General features: G+C 41.0%; 1 protein-coding gene across 8 annotated transcripts in view; it reads right to left on the reverse strand.

The window, feature by feature from the left end:
* Window positions 1-17503, reverse strand: part of MAPKAP1 (MAPK associated protein 1) — a 234100-nt gene that overhangs the window by 88262 nt on the left and 128335 nt on the right. For all 8 annotated transcript variants that reach the window (XM_058524053.1, XM_058524051.1, XM_058524047.1 and 5 more), the window contains one exon: window positions 2845-2954. In XM_058524053.1, coding sequence (XP_058380036.1) covers window positions 2845-2954 — 110 coding nt within the window. The remainder of the gene's footprint in view (window positions 1-2844; window positions 2955-17503) is intronic.

The raw sequence follows: 17503 nt of genomic DNA on the forward strand, positions 1-17503 counted from the left end.
TTGACTCCTCATGGCACATGTTGTTTAATCTCAAGCGGTATTTCTCTCCTCTCACTTAAGTTAAATAAGAGTAGCAAAGAGACAAGTGTTCTGCACTCAATCAGGTGAAAGCTGTTTGAAGAGAGAGCTGAGCACTCTAATTCTGTCCCAGACACGGGACGTGGCAGACACCTTGTCAAGACTGAGCAGGTCAGGGCCGGCCCCATGGCTTAGCGGTTAGGTGCGTGCGCTCCGCTGCTGGCGGCCCGGGTTCAGATCCCGGGCGTGCACCGACGCACTGCTTCTCCGGCCATGCTGAGGCCACGTCCCACATACAGCAACTAGAAGGATGTGCAGGTATGACATACAACTATCTACTGGGACTTTGGGGGAAAAAATAAATAAATAAAAAATCTAAAAAAAAAAAAAAAAGACTGAGCAGGTCATTGTGGTAGAGGCTTAGGAAGCGCAGGACGAACCTGGCATCTAACCTGGCATCTCCTGCCACTAAGTTCATGACTAAGTTCATGTGTCACAACGGGCAAGTAATAAGTATTTCATAGCCAACTGTGAGTGCTAACAGACATTTTTTTTTTAGTAAATGTACTTGTGTTTTCCTCTGTGACAAGAGGATATTCCTCTTTTCATTAATCACCCTCCAAAACAAGTCCACTCCACAATACAAAGTTCAAAAACACAAAATATACTCTGTCTTTACCAAGCTAACCTTAAACAAACATCTTCGCCAAAGTGTAGATCCTTCTATTTCATGAGACCAGACTTAATAAAGCAATAGAAAAAGCTTCTTATTTTAAAAAGCTTTTTGGATTAAGAAAATAGACAGTAATTTATGTAAATGCATCAATCTCAATTGACTTTTCTAGTATGAAAAGGAATAAATATCGTTTTTTGGACAATGAGTCCTAACTCTGCCATGGACATGGCAAACACTCTGATGGAAATGGCAGGGATGTTATACAAAGGTGCTCATAAACAAATGTGTGTATGATAAACGTGGTTGCTGGAGATGGACATAGATAAATAGGTATGCAACTGGACAGAGATGCCTGGAGACAGAGGGAAAGACACTGATTCAGCTGTATCCCAATATGTTCACAGAGGTTTCACGGTCTAAAAAAATCTGAGACGACAGAATTTCTATTAAGAAGGTTAAAAAAGTGAGTTCCACCTCCTCTTGGACAATTTAGACTAATGCTATCTTAAGAATATAATGAATATGTCCAAAAATACACTATTATGTAAAACATTTAGGGACAAGAGAAAAAAAGCAGGTTCCTAAAGAAAGATGAACACTTATTAAATATCTTTAAATATCTAAAGCTGTTTAAATGCTATTAGATTGGCACCTAGAACCCCAAAATATCTACTATCCCCTGAGAAGGAGAGGTTATGCCTCTTCAATCATTCCTTAAATGCAAAGAGGTTTGACCCCCGTGCAATGGATAAAAGTCACCCAAAAAATGAACAAAAGAGGTGTTTGGAAAAACCAGAACACCATTCATCCCAGCTAACGACTTGTTCATTATGAGTGATGATGGATAAAGACTTCTCATGCTGAGATGAAATCAAGATTTATATGCATTGTTTCCTCTCCCAACTTGTGGGAAGATCATCATCATTTAATTCTATCTCTGCGGCCAGTGATGGGCATCCAGAGAGCTGGTTATCAAACGGCGCAGTCAGCTGGCAAAAGCCGAAACGTGCAGTTGGCACATCTGGACGGAGCCGCCACAGCCGAGGGTGAACAATGACTCCTGGCAAGCATCCAAATTGCTTGCAGACGCTAGCAGGTCTCATCTACAACTGCCCCTACCAGCATCTCTCTCTCTCTCTTTTTTATGAGAATCAGATTTTCATTGCTCCATTCAATTGCTCTCCTCTGCCATTTTTTACAGCTCTTATCGTTCCCCTGGAATATGGCCTTGAGACAGCTCATCCATGTCCTTCACTGTGTTATCTCTTCTCACTTTTATTAAAACTTCAGCTTTCATCTGAAGATAGCTAATTAAATCTGGAACAGATTATATGCCTCCCCTTAAAAAGAACACAAAACTATTTTCTTCAACCTGAGCAATGAATGCTTTTTTTCCTTTCCAAAAGACGAAACCAAAGGTGTTTAAGAAGTCTCCTTTACAAAGCTATTTGACATGTCATATATAGGTTGATTTATATTAAAGTTGTCTGTGGTATGACAAATCTTTGAGCTATTTCTCAAAATAATTATTTCTCAATACTTGTAATATTTTTATTCTCATATCCTTTAAATATCACGGCTAATACCATACGCATTGTTTTCTGTATAAAGTTGGGTAATGAGGAATTAGAGATGAACTGGTATTTGTGCACATCAAGTGATTTATCTTTTTAAAGTTTTTTTTACAGTTGCCCTCATTGGGTAAAAATGAAAATATTTTCCTTTATTTTATACCCAAAACACTAGCAACTAAAAGTTTCCCATGGAAAATTATGTGAAAAAATGAAATTAAAAGCAGTGCTTCAAATTTAGGATTGATTTGGTTTTCAAGAAAGCTTTACATCAACTAACAGTTAGCTTAAGTAGCTTTGTCTTTAATCTGTTACAAATTATTAATGATGGAGCTTCCAGAACTGATATGAACACATTCTTCTCACATATGCCACTGGCCCAATCCCTTCCTTGGGCCCAGGAGCAGCTTAAAAATCACTTTTTTGCTGTAGACCTGCTAACCAAACCTTCTAGCAATGACATCTGAAACAATCTGGCCAGCCATCAAACACACACACACGCACACATGCATGCACACACCAAGTCCTCTTAACAAAGGTTAAAGCTCCTATGGCTGCAGTATGATTTAACCGTCCCACCTGAAATTTTCTGGGATCCTTTTCTTCGCTTCACTGCCTTTAGCAAGATTTCTTTCATGGTGACCTTTGTGTTGTCCACCTGAATAAGGGAGAATCCATGAGCAGCATTTCTGTAGGAAAAGACAAATATTAAATCACCGCCAACATTCAACCAGAGGGATGTTAATGTGGTCTTCACGGTGTCTAAGAAAGCTTTAATACGTGTACATTGAAATGCCAATTATTTAAAAATAGGTTAAATAAACCTATTTCTAGTGTGTGGGGGGAAAGCACTCTAGTATGAACAGCTCCAAGTGACAGAGAGGTCATAGTTAGGGAAAGTTTTTCTAATTTATCTCAAATTGAATCTAATGGTCTGTGTGGGTCACTAGTACCATGGGTTCCTAGTGTTGGCTCCCAAGCCAAATTCTGCAGCAGGGATTGACAAACGATAAATTTGGCTTGTGTCAGTAGATGTCACTGTAGGCAGATACTACCACCATATTAAAGCTCATGGAGCCCTGGAGAAAAAATATCATGGGGTGGGGTGGGGGGATAAGATAGCCTATAGCAATTTAGAACAAGGAAAAGAAGGCTCTTTCTAACTGGCTAGTAAATATATTTTTTTAAATATACAGTCTCTGTACACTTCAGTAGGAATATTTTAAAATACTTAGTCCTAGGGGCCAGCCCGGTGGCTCAAGTGGTTAAGTGCGTGCGCTCCACTGTGGCAGCCGGGGGTTTGCTGGTTCGGATCCTGGGCACGCACCAACGCACTCCTTGGCAAGCCATGCTGTGGCGGCGTCCCATATAAAGTGGAGGAAGATGGGCACAGATGTTAGCCCAGGGCCAGTCTTCCTCAGCAAAAAGAAAAAAAAAAAAAAAAAGGAGGATTGGCAGATGTTAGCACAGGGCTGATCTCCTCACACACACACAAAAATAATAAAATAAAATACAATAAAATACTTAGTCCTGGAAGGTCAAACAAAGTATTAGCTGAAGCATAAATAATTACAAGACAAATACTAACACTACTTGTAAGCTTCTAGCCAATCAAACTAGGGGGGAGGGGGGTTGAGACGCATCTAGATAGGAAAAAACTGGTAAGGAACAAGTACTCTAAAAACAGAAGCCCATCCCTGGGTGAGGTATAACTTTACTAAGATTGTTAATTGCAATAGCAAGTATCACAAATACTACTCACTATGCTTGGGCACTGGAACAAAACAGGCCAATTCCAAGCAACTCATGTAACAAATGGGACCCAAGTTTCCAACTATGGAACATGGGAATTGCCACAAGGAGTTTGGTCCCATTCCCATTTCCCCACAAGAATCTCAAAGGGAAACACAGCCAAAAAAACATGGCAGAACTTCATACTGACAAGAAACCTGAAAGAAAAGCCAAGCCCCAAGCTAAGCTATGGAAAAGCTTCCCAATGGTAGGACAGGCTGGGAAGGGGCCTTACACCTAGCTTGGACTCAACCAGGTGGCTGGCTTTCCACAGGGGCTGGGGGCCGATCTCAAAACCAAGGACCCAATTTGCTTCCCTAATACAAAGACATCTCCGCATCTCTCCTCTCCATACGGCTTGCTGTTTAATCCTTGACAATCCATTTGTTAAAAAGCAAAAGCCGACGCTGGTCTAGCCAGCACGATCATCCATTTTAACTTGGTCAAGTTCTTGCTATCGAACAGCAGGCCTGAGAACTGTCAAGCTAATTTTACTGAACACTCTGTTACTGAATCATGCCTGAGCCCCGGCCATTCTTTACCTCAGAAGCTGGACCCCATCCCAGAACAATCTTTAAAAGTTTATTTTACTGATCAAAGCAAAATAAGAAATAGCTCTTTTTTAAAAACTATATTTAGGGAGCGATGCAGTAAGTGATACTTTGGCAAGAGTACTGAAATGTAAAGTGCCTTGTGCATTTATAAACTTGGGGGTATTTGCTCTGGCGCTAGTCCAGTGTGTGTTTGGAACAAATGCCAATCATCCCCGTTCAGACTTGCCTTCCCCTGCTTTCTCCTCGGAAGTCAGTATGTGCTCCATCTGTGACAATATGTTGGGCAATGGATGAGTAGGGCCTAAGAGGGAACACAAGTTCTCGGGCACTCACAAACTAGTCCTGGGCTAGATCTCACGAACTTCCATCCACCTGAGTTCCACCTGAACTATTTTAGATTTGGGTCTACTTATAAATTGCTTACATTCTCTCCTAATCTGCTGCTGGCTGATACCATTATTTCAAACCAATACGTTTATCTTTTTTAGCAAAGGCAGACTAAAAGCTCAAAATGAAGCCTTATATTTGGACTAACTTCCATAAATTAAAAGTGTCCTATTAAAAGATTTTTGAACAGAGGAAAATCCCTAGTCTGTATTTTTCCATCATTTTACCAAAACGTACCTGGGTGACAAGGTTAAAGCAAGCAGAGGAAATCCCTGGCACTTATCATCCACAGGCATTACTGATAAATTGTGTGGTGGAGGAATAAAGGATTACCTTCTGTATTTTTTCATTACACTTTTCTTTTGTTACAGAATACATAAATCCATTGTGGCACAATGTAATATGTATCACCATGCTACACCTGCGGACGCTTCCGAGCGGCTGCCATGTCTGTGCAGTCAGGAATGATAAGTGAACCACCCGTGAATGTTAACGATAGTGATCATTCTGAGGTAACTCGGCTCTCCATCTTCCTTTACAGCCTCCGTGCTGAAGCCAGGGTAGCAAGGTTCATGAGAGGAAAATGAAAACAACAGTGAAGGGAAGGTGCCTTCACAAGTGTGCGGGATCTTACTCTGGGGCTCCATTTCGGTAAAAACGTGCACATTAAAGGGAGAAAGAGGTTGTGACCTGCATGCTGCACACTCAAGCAGACCTAATGAAAGCTTCCTCGGGTCAGCCCCGTGCTCACTCACTCCTCTCTCTCCGGACAAACACCAACTTTGGATCCTGTTCCAAGTCTACAGCACTTAAGGAGGTAAAATGTTTCTAATACACAAGAGTACAGAATATAAGTGGTTCTCAGAATCTATCTAGGTGCAACTGTTATGCTCCCATTTAACAAATGGATATGGAGACTTGCTACCACAATTTTCAGCTTGACTTCCAAACATTCTGGGTTTTATGCCTCATTTCTTCATATCTAGGATTTTTTATGGGCTTTCTAAAAAATCTATTGAAATACATCTTTTAAAGCTGCTTTTATTTAATGTTGGGCATTGGGTCTGAGATTGAGAAGACAACGATCTTGGGGGAAATGCTGGGGGCACATAGGTAGGGTGCCGGTCCTGCCTCCCTTCCTTGTGGCACTGCATTCTAGTCTCTAAGTCGTGACCTGTGCTGGGGGTGACTAGCCCTCGGATGGACAGACAGATGGGCTACAAACTCAGAGTCTCGGCTCCTCCTCCTGCCCCCTCGTGGGCAGGCAGCTTGTTTTCCGCCAGTGCAGGGCACTCTAGGGGCACTGAGCAGAAGCAGCTGCCCTTCCACAGCTCCCTGGGCCGCCTGTGCTGGGTCTAGGATGAAGCACCACATCAGGGAGCTGACTAAACGCTGTCAGGAGTGCTCCAATCAATGCAAAGTTAGGTCCTGTCAAGTCTCGTAACCACTGAAAAACGTACAGGCATTTCAAAAAGAGATTACTCACTCGAGGAATTCAGCTGTCCCAGTTCAAAGCCACTCAGTTACCACAGGGAAGTTTTTATACCAGCATTAACCTAACACAATGAGCATTTCTTTACTAAGTATTAAACTAGAGGTGACGGGGGACAGGGAGGAAGCAGGGCACAGGTCTTCAGCTGGGAAGTTTAGATTCTATTTATAGGGACAGAGCTGGAACCAGAACCCAAGTCGGCAGTAACATATTGGAGAGGAAAACTCATGGGCTGGGAGTTACCCTTTGGTTAAATCCTGGTTCCACCGCTAACCTAAATGTTGCCATAACGTGTGGGAACCTCAGCTGCATCCATGAAATGAGCAGGCCACTCCCCTACAGAATTGTCAGGACGATAAAATAGACAATGAACGCCAAGCACCTGGCACTAAGGCTGGCAAACAGTAAAAGGAGTTTATAAATGTTAGTTCTCTTGTCTTCCCCTTGTCCCAAGTCATTACCCCAAGAGAAGAGGCCCCATTCATCCCTTCTCCCCCTTACCCCCCCAGCTGAGATTACTTATTTGGGGGAATGGCTATCAACCCTGATTGCTTATAATTGGTAACATAGGGCCATTAAAATGTGCAATTTGCTGGTTGTGGTGGCAACATTCAGGGGCGCTGTTGGCAAGTAGCCTCTGGCCCAGGCATCAAAGCCCCCCTAAGCTCAAAAGAGAGCACCTTGGGCTCAGTTTTCAAGGCTTTCCTTTTTGAGAGAGTAAACCAGAGAAGCAGGTATATACCCCCTCAGCTTAACTCATTGGCTCTAGATGGGGATGTTGGAAGTCAAAAACCATAGCGGTGTTTCAGAGAAATTCCATGAGACTTATTAAGAGCTTTTTGATCTACGTAGTACAAAATGTTATTATTTGACAATTACAACTATAATAACAGCAACTACTATCTATTCAACACTTACTATGTGCCAGGTGCTGTGTTAAGCTTCTTAAATCTGTATTAACTCATTCAATCCTAAAATAGGTACTATTATTATATCCATTTTACAGAAACTGAGGTTAGAGGCATTGGGGAATTTACCTGAGGTCACTCATCTATTAAGATCCTATTTTGGATTCAGAAATCAACAATATGGTCCCCTAATCCAAGTAGCACAGCCCACTGGGAGAGAAAGACAAAGAAGGAAACAAAGAACTATAGTTGTGTGAGATAAGCACAAATTTGGAGGAAAGCTCAGAGTGCTGCCAACACAGGGGCCCTTAACTCAGCTGGGTGGGGTGAGGAGGTCAGAGAAGCTTCTTAGTGGAGATGTCTCAAAACACAGTTGTCTTTTAGCTCTATGCCATGTTAAGAAAGATAGTGGTGACACCAGAAGGCAGCAGAGCACAGCAAGCTCTAGAATAGAGCTTGCTTTGGAGGACCAGCTCTGCCTTCCTTGGGTAAATGATATAATCTCTCTAACTTCCATCTACATCTACATCCATTTTCATCTACAAAATGGGGATAATTCTTAGCTTGTAAGATTATCGTGAGGTCTAATACTTCTAAAGTAGTTAACATAATATCTGTCATACAATAAATGCTTAATAAGCAATAGTTAATATATTATAATAACTATGGGCTTTGCCTTATATGTACAAAGAAGTGATATATAATGATGAGACAATGACAATAGTCAACGTTTATTGAGCACTTACTTTGTTCATTTAATCCTCCCAGTAAAGGCAAGTGCTATAATCAGGCCCATTTGATAATGGAGGAAATTGAGGTTTGGCAAGGTTAGGACACTTGCGTGGAGTTACACAGCTAGTAAGTGGAGAACCCAGGCTTGAACCTTGAAGCCAGAGTTTTAAACCTCTCTATAGCCCAGAAGGAAGTCTTGGCAACTGAGGGGAAGAAGAGATTTCCAGAGAGCACATCCTCCAGATTGGAACCATTGACCAATCTATGGAGAAGGTTCAACCTCCACTGTAACAAATTCAGTTTGATTATAAATGTCCCAACTCTTGGACTAACCATATGACCTACAAGATTGCTTTTTAAAAGCCCCTGGAGAATGTCATGGTTTCATGAGCCACAGTCCCAGTTTGTGGAATTGAGAAAAGGCTGCCAAGAGTAGCACTCAATTCTCCAGTCCTGACCAGTTCATAATAGTGATGAAGACACACTCCTCTAGTTCACAACCTGCTCTGGTCTCAATTTCATGCATGTTCATTCTCTCACACTTCAAGGTGGAAAATGAAAATATATGAGCAAGAGAAAGCCTTGTAATAACCGTAGCATGCCTGCTTTAAACCAAGTCCTTCGGGTATTACTTTATCCATAAAGAGAGTTTATACTAGTGTGAATGCCACATTTTGTTTCCCCTTGCACTGACAAAATTTTTTTTTAAAGGATCAAAGCGTATTGTGTGAGTATACGATGTTTGACATTGGACAAAGTACTCTTTTTCAAAACAGACATTTTCCAAAAACATAACTCGCTAGACTAATGGGCAGTGAGAAGCCAAAATGACTGCCCTCCGCCTTCTCCTTGTGTATCTTTGCCAGAGTCCTTGGGACTTGCCAAATCCGGTCATGCCTGCTTAGCTTGCTCGACTGATTGTGCCAGAAAAGAAAATAAGACACAGATGTATTTGAGCTCTTTGAGATGCCAGTAAGAGAGACAGCTAATGGCTTCATTTCGACCCTCCCCTTCCAGCTGGGCACAGGTGGGGGATAATGAGGTCCCTCTCCCTAATCAAACTCAATTATTTACTACTCTATATAACCACAAAGACATTCACATTCAGTTCAGAATATAAAACACACCGTGGGCTACTTCCAACCACTGCCACTGGGTATTTATAACAAACTCAAGTGGCTAACAGTTTGCCTTGGCAGGAGTTTAAGTGTGTAAAGTTTTGCAAACTGTTTCTGTTCAAATATGTCCTGCTGAAATGGGGTCCCAGGCGGGGTTCCATAACTGTCAGGTCAGTGAACTGCATAACATCTGAGAATGTATTCACCATGCAGTGCAGACAGGATCTGGAAATCAAACGCTTCGTTCTATCGCAACCTTCTGAGAAGCATCACCGTTTTTTCAACAGCAAGACTGACATTGTATTAATAAACATTACAAGTCACTAGCCTGACATGTACATAGCAGCAGCTGACAGACTCCAACATAAGCTGAGGGAAGAACAGAGGAAATCAAAATGAGACATAGTAACTAAACATGGCCAAAGGGGGTGGATCATGAAACAAATCACATTAAGTAGAAATGTTAGTTCTAAACTTTAAGATACATAGCACTAAAGCAACAATCTGGTATAATTTTTGGATACCAAAGTAGTGGATGGCTATCTAAAATGTGTGCTTTTATTGTAGGAACAAAGCGTATCCTGGCACAATTTCAACAGACAGACATTCCAGTGAGCAAAACATACATATTTAGCTTGTCTGACCTTTAAATTCTTAGAAGTATGTAATTAATGCTTTCCATCTTTATTACTTGCTTCAATATTTCTGTCACTTTAAAGAGACAAAGAAAAATCTTTTCTTTTCTCTAGACAGTAGCTGTTGCCAAAAAGGAAATCAAGTCAGATTTACAAATACAAAATTAAACAGGCTGCATATGTTACATTTACATGCACGAGGACAATCTGGACAATGAAAATGTTTGCTAATACAACAGAATGAAAAGAAACAACACACAGTTGGTCCTCCATGACTCGAGCAAACAATAAATAACTAGGATAATTTAAACCCATATTGTCAGGCCTTGTTACAAAGAACAGAGGCATCTTTTTTTATTCCTTATCCTATTTTAGCTCTGCCCCCTACCAAACTGTATGACCTTGGGTAAGTAACTATCTGTCTCTGATCCTCGGCTTATATATTAAAAAGATGAGTTGTGGGGCCGGCCCGGGGTTCGCTGGTTCGGATCCCGGGCGCGCACCGACGCACTGCTTGGTAAGCCATGCTGTGGCGGCGTCCCATATAAAGTGGAGGAAGATAGGCACCGATGTTAGCCCAGGGCCGTCTTCCTCAGCAAAAAAAAGAGGAGGATTGGCGGATGTTAGCTCAGGGCTGATCTCCTCACAAAAAAAAAAAAAAAAAAGATGAGTTGTTTTTAAAGAATAAATGAGATAAGCACCAAACTGAGCAAGTATGCAAAAAACGCTCATTTCCTTCTTCTTTTTTGTTTTTCCTTCTTTTCTCCTCTCCAGACCACAAGGCAATATCACATAGCAGTAGAAGAGGCTTCAAACTAATGATATTCCTTTTGTCAAGGTCTGGTCACTTGGGGTGTACTGTGGAGATCTCATCAAGAAAGTCTGCTAAAACTACCAACCTTTTTGAAAAGCCCTCATATGGGAAAGAGCAATGGATCTAGGGCATGCCTCTGAAAAAACGCAGCTAACCTTTCCCTTTACGCAGAGCCAAGAGAAGCCCAGCAGTCTCCGGTAACCCTCTGGGCCACCATGCCCAAGGCAGCCAGCTTCCACCATCTAGCTGATGGTCTCTTTCCCAAACAGCAAAATCCTAACTGGATTCTATTTGCTCTGCAGCCCTTGGTTAGAAGGGTTCCTTTCCCATGTTCACCTGATATATTACACATTTTACGTAAAACACATATATGAGGGCAGTTTAATTGTTCTTACTGACTTCTAATCTAGGGGGATTTGGTCCATTTTATTGGTTTTGACTTTTCTTCCCTTATAGCCTCTCTTCCGCACTCCAGAGTAAGATCCTGGTGTGAAACATTAACATCAACACATGTAACGAATGGCACCATCACAGTTGCTTTTGTCTGTGTCATTTTTTAACTCAAATCTTTTCACAAATTCTGACTGAATCAGTCCTAGGCTGGGGGATGGGAGGAGATGGACAAAGCAGGTTCCTCCCCTGTCCACCTCAAGATCTGGTTCTCCTTTGTCCTGCTTATGTCTAAAGGCCCAGAGGCCTTCATTTGGTCATTGCTGGCAGGGAGCACTTCTCCAGATGTTGGGAACCAGCTGAGATCCACCTCTTTATCTAGTTTTGGGGGCAAACCAACCCCCCCATAACTTCCTGTCACTTACTTCTCCCCTCCCACACTCCTGATATCCAAACAACTTCAATGCTTAGACTCAGAGTAGCTAACGGTCAGCAAATTACGGACTCCTGTTTATATACACATTTGCTCTGTCCAAAATCAACCAAGAACAAAAGAAATCTTAGAAATCCACTTGCCAATCTGGTAAAGGAGGCAGTTTCCATTAGCAGTCTCTTAATTTACAAGTTCTTAGAGTAACCCAGTCTCCTTCTCCAAACACCAACTCTATTTCCAGGGCTTTCCTGGGGCCCAAAGGCATGGGAGGGGAAAGTGGATCTAGCCCCGACTTAGTAAGAACATCAAAAGGCATTCAGATCCACATTCTTTTCCACAGAACACTTTCTCAATTAGGGATTCATTTAAGTTAACTAGCTCCTTTTTTAAAATGTAAATAATTACATAATAAGTCATTATCTTTGCATGATCAAACAAAGGGAAATTTTAAATTTTCTTTTGTATGAAGAAACATAGCTCTATTTTCTAATTTTTCTATAATAGACATGTATTGATGTGTAATAAAAAATAACCCAAAGAAAGGTTAAACACCATACACACTTAGTGCGAATTATTCAGACTTTATTTCCGACAGAAATAAAATAGCAAGTATGTAATATTTCCTACATACCAGGGTCTGAGCTGACTTCCTCACAGCAGCATTTCCTACCTGAGGTTCAAGGGCCTCTAGGGTCAACAGATGAATTCGCAGGCTCTCTAAGTTTCAGAATTTAAAAATTTTGCTTCAATGAAAATCATATATACACACACACATATATATGTACACACACATATACATATATATGTATCATATACATGATATATATTTAGTTCAAAAGCAAAATGGTATACATATTGATTTATATATAGTGACTTACATAAGTGATAGATATAGATTTAGATGTAGGCCACTTTCAGTCTTCCATGTTCCCCATTTTCCACCCAGCTGGGGAAGCCCTGAGTCACTGCATAGAGGGGAAATATCCAGGTACACAGGAGAGCCATCTGACCCTCATCAGACAGATATGAACAAGAAATAAACTTACTAGGATAAGCCATAGTAGACAAATCTAGCCCATGCCCACTCATTTATGTACTGTCTATGGCTACTTTCATGCTACCATGGGCAGAGCTGAGTTACAGAGATTGTATGGCCCACAAGCCTAAAATATTTACTATCTGACCTTTGAGAGAAAAAGTCGTCAACCTGTGGGATTAAGCTGGTGAGGCTTGGGGGGTTGTGTGTTCCAGCAGCTAGAGTTATATCACAAACAGACTGAGTAAAGGCCAAATGGCATCACTGCAAGTTGCATACACAACAGTTTGTTGAATAGAGAAAAGCCATGGGAGAAGTGGGCACAAGGCTCTCTAGGGAAAAGGCTTGCCGATCTCTGAAGAATTCATGCTCTGCGGTGCCCAAGTCACACTGTGCACAGGTATAAATCAGGCAGAGAGTCTACCTATGTACAGGCTAATCAACAACAGCAGAAAAAGCAAGGTGACCAATCATCCTGGTTCACCCGGGACTAAGGGGGATGCTCTCAGATGTAGAACTTGCAATTCTGAAACAGGGGAAGTCCTGGGCAAACTGGCATAAATCAGTCTTCCTAGCAGAAATGTTCTTTACTTTGCCAGTAAAGAAGATTTAAAATTGGGGGTGGGGGTGGGGTTGCACTATAAATCAACTGGCCCATTAAAATAATGGACTAGTAGTTAAAAATATATTCATTGTTTAAAGGACAGATAATATGATAATCTCATGTTTCATATGAAAATCAAAAGACTCAAGTTGACAAGTAAAACACTTAACATCCATTAAACCCCACATCAGTGATTTCATTTTAGCAAAACATCATCTGTTGCATTCAAGTTGTTAATTTGTATTTTATTAATGTTATAGTTTTGTTTGCATTTAATTTGTAATTTTGTTTGGGTTGCATAAAAACATGGAATTTATAGCTAGAACTTTACATTTGTATGTATTTAAGTAACGTTATAATAAAACTAATTTGAGCAAACACTGAGGCTTCAGGAGAATTAATTTTCCTTTGAAAGGTCTGTACATTACTTACATTTAAGAAAATTCCTCACAACAATTCCATGAGGTAGTTACTATTATCCTCATTTCTTCATCCATAGATAAAGAAACTAAGACCACAGTGATGAAGCAAGTCACTAGTGAAGCTAAAACTTGAACCCAGGTTAGCCTAAGTTCAAAGCTTGTGCTGTCTCATTTACAGTAGCCAGATGGTCTGCTGGAGCCTCCTAGTTGGGCGGTATGAGGACCTCTGGAAGCCAGAATGCAACCTGGGGCTCTGTGGTATTCAAAAGGCAGGAAACAGGGCTGTAGAAGAGGTTAAGTGGGCTCAAAAAGCAAGATGACCCAGAAAGCTCGGCCAAGGGCCCTCTTAGCAGCCCACAGACAACTGAAGATTTATTCATTCCTTCTCTATGAAGCCCTGTGCTGGGTGCTAAGGATAGAGATAAAAAAGACTGTGCCCTCCCTATCTTCAAGGAATTCATGGTCTTGCTACTATCTTAAAGGATGTCCCATAAGAGGACTAATTTGGAAGTCTGCAGATCTCCAACATCCACTCCTGCCCATATTCAGCAAAAGTTATTCCAATTCAGCCTTTTCAGTCCAGCTGAGCAATGTCCACCCAAACTCTGCCCCTCCCATGCTAGAAAACAGAAAGTAGGGGAAGAAGAAAAATGGAAAAGCAGCAAAGAGATCTATTCAGTTACCCATTCAAGAAATATTTGTGGCATACCTACTATAGTAATGGAGCTATGGTGGCTGTTGTGGGGCACAAATGATCCAATTCTTGCCCTCAGAGGATTTTTATTAATAACAATAACTGCAGCAAACACTTAGACAATGTTTACATACTGTCCTAAGTGCTTTATATATATTAACTCATTCAATCCTCACAACTGCTCTATGAGGTAGGTATTATTATCAGCCTCATTTAACCGAGCCATAGAAGAATTAAGTCATTCATCCAAGATCACACACACTAGTAAGGGTAAGGTCAGGATCGGCACCCACACAGTCTGGTTCCAGAGGACACCACGCTCTTACCTATTACACTATAACAGAGGCGGAATGTCGGCCTTAAGATAGTGGGATCCACTTGAATGACTACACCAAGCCTAGATTCCCCTACCCCCTCCCAACCTTCAGCAGGGTGTTGGAAAGAGCAGGGACTTTGAAGTCAGCACGGGGTCAAATGCAAGCCTGAGAGCAATACTGCTCAGCCTCAGTTTTCACGTCTCTAAAATGGTCATAATAAAAACTGGGCTATTTTTGACATTAAATGAAATAACATATACACAGTTGGCCCTTAGTAAATGCTAATTCACTTCCTATTGTCAAACCTAGCTCCCTCTTCCTGGTTCAGTTCAGTGTCTTCCCAGCCACTTCCCGTCCCTTCTCAACTGGGAGAGAGATGCAAGGAGGAAATGGGGGAAATGAAAAGAAGGAGCTATGGATTTACTTATTTTGCTGGGATTTCACTCAGTGAATCTTTGGACACATCCCTGGAGACTCCTGAAAGTCTGCTCTGTCCTACATTTGCGGGAGACACTTTACTAACTTAGTATATAGTCCAGAAAGGTGAATGCGAGGTTGCTGAACCAAGAAAATATACATAGGGCAAATAGTCATTAATCTGTACTATTTCATCAGACAACTGAGAAAAAGAAGAAACAGAAAATTTAGACACTTTTGTTCTAAATACTCACATATAAAGATATTACTTTACCTTGTGTTTTCAGAAACACTCCAGACATGTCGAATAAACTCTTGAACTTTAAAATAGAAAAAGAATTGACTGGGGTATGTGTGGTTGGGAGTGGGAGTGCAGGGATGGGAGTAATTCCGGAAAAAAAAAATAACAGTATTAAGTTTAAAGCAGTTGTTGTTACTCTTTGATTTCTCCTCTCCCCTCCTCCCATTCTCCAGAAGGTGGGGTTCATAGACAGAAACTGTGTTGTCTTAGATGCTTCTCCTGGGGAGGTATGTCCATCCCACCCCCAATTCCACTCTATTGAAAATCATTGATTAGAAAGCTCTTGTTTTAAAAAGGACTCTCAGCTCAAAAGACTGCCACGATCATACGTTAATAATTATGTAGTAAAAATCATGTGCTAACGAGAACAGTTTTTCTAGTCACGTATTAATAAACAATAAAAATGCAAGTGGAAACTATTGAAATACCACTGTATACGTCTCTTAAAGTAAAAAGAAAAAACTTCTAATGACACCTTGTAATGGTAAGACTGCGAAGATGGTTTTACGAATTCTACTGGTAGCTCTGTAAACTGGTACATCTTTCAGAAGGCTATATATCAACACAAAGTGAGAGTCTAAAGATGTTTCTACTTTGACCAATAATCCTAAGTAAAAGGGATATAGACAAGGACTACTGTTGTAGAATCCCTTATTAAAACCAAAACAAGGAAACAATCTAAACATCCTGTGATAGGCATCCGATGCACCCCATATATTTTTCTGTGGTATTGCTCACCACATTTTAATGATCTGTTTGACAACCGTCTCCCCACCAGATAGTAAGCTCCACAAGCACAGTGGTCGTCTCTGTCTAGATGCTCGGCACGTAATAAATGCAGATTGTAGGAATTAACAACAGATATCAAAATATTTGTAATATAATGTTAAATAAAAATAACACAGGGGCCGGCCCCGTGGCCTAGCGGTTAAGTGCGTGCGCTCCACTGCTGGCGGCCCCAGGTTCGGATCCCGGGCGCGCACCGACGCACCGCTTCTCAGGCCATGCTGAGCAACTAGAAGGATGTGCAGCTATGACATACAACTATCTACTGGGGCTTTGGGGAAAAAAAGGAGGAGGACTGGCAATAAATGTTAGCTCAGAGCAGGTCTTCCTCAGCAAAAAGAGGAGGATTGGCATGGATGTTAGCTCAGGGCTGATCTTCCTCACAAAAAATAAATAAATTAAAAAAATAAATAAAATAAAATAAAAATAACACAATATGTATGCTGGAATTGAAACTGTGTAATATATATACACACATGGAAATGATTATACAAAAATGAAAAGTTATACTAGGATGGAGGAATCACTGTATAACTTTTAAATTACTTTAAATATTTTTTAAAGTTGTTGTTTTAGTGGCTCTGAAACGTAAAAAAAGGGGCAATATTTGCTCTTACATACCCCAAACACATCATAGCAGGGATGAAATGGCAATTAAAAAGCTTGAGGAGCCGCCCCTCGGCCCACCCACAGGGACTCAGGTATTCTTTCTTTGCTTAAGGGTAGAAAAATCCCAAATACTCATACATCATAGGTAGCATAACCCTACATTTAATAAAAATCTGAAACAAAGGCAATATGTATTAAAGAGACGGGAGAAGTCCTATAGAGCAATCCCTCTTTTGGATAGTGAATTTGCTGGTTACCAACAGCAGGGGGTGCCAAAGGGATCGCTATTGTTGCCAGGAGATGGCCAGAAGGACTGTCGCGACCTTGTTAGAAAAGCTTAAACTGCACTTAGAAAGCGCCACAGGTTCTCCCCGAAAAACCAGGACCTGTGGGTAACTCAGGTGCTCTGCAGACTTGCATGGACAAAAATTACATTTTTATTTTCACTAATTTCTAACTGATATTTAGCATTTCCTTGAATTATAAATGTAGTCAACAAATCACAGTAGTATTAGCAGTCCTGGGGACTCTGTCATGAACAGAAATCACAGCTATTGTCACAGCACATTACAGTTGTTGCAATCTGCTCAAATACCATTTATACTCATAGCTACTTTGAAACAAGAGCCTTCAGGAGTTACTGTTATACCTGCTGCTGGATCCTGTTATTTTAATTTTATTTATTTATTTTTTTCCCTCAAAGCCCCAGCAGATAGTTGTACGTCATAGCTGCACATCCTTCTAGTTGCTGTATGTGGGACGCGGCCTCAGCATGGCCAGAGAAGTGGTGCGTCGGTG

This window comes from Diceros bicornis, chromosome 28 (genome assembly GCF_020826845.1).
Source record: "Diceros bicornis minor isolate mBicDic1 chromosome 28, mDicBic1.mat.cur, whole genome shotgun sequence".
In the NCBI taxonomy this organism is placed as follows: domain Eukaryota; kingdom Metazoa; phylum Chordata; class Mammalia; order Perissodactyla; family Rhinocerotidae; genus Diceros; species Diceros bicornis.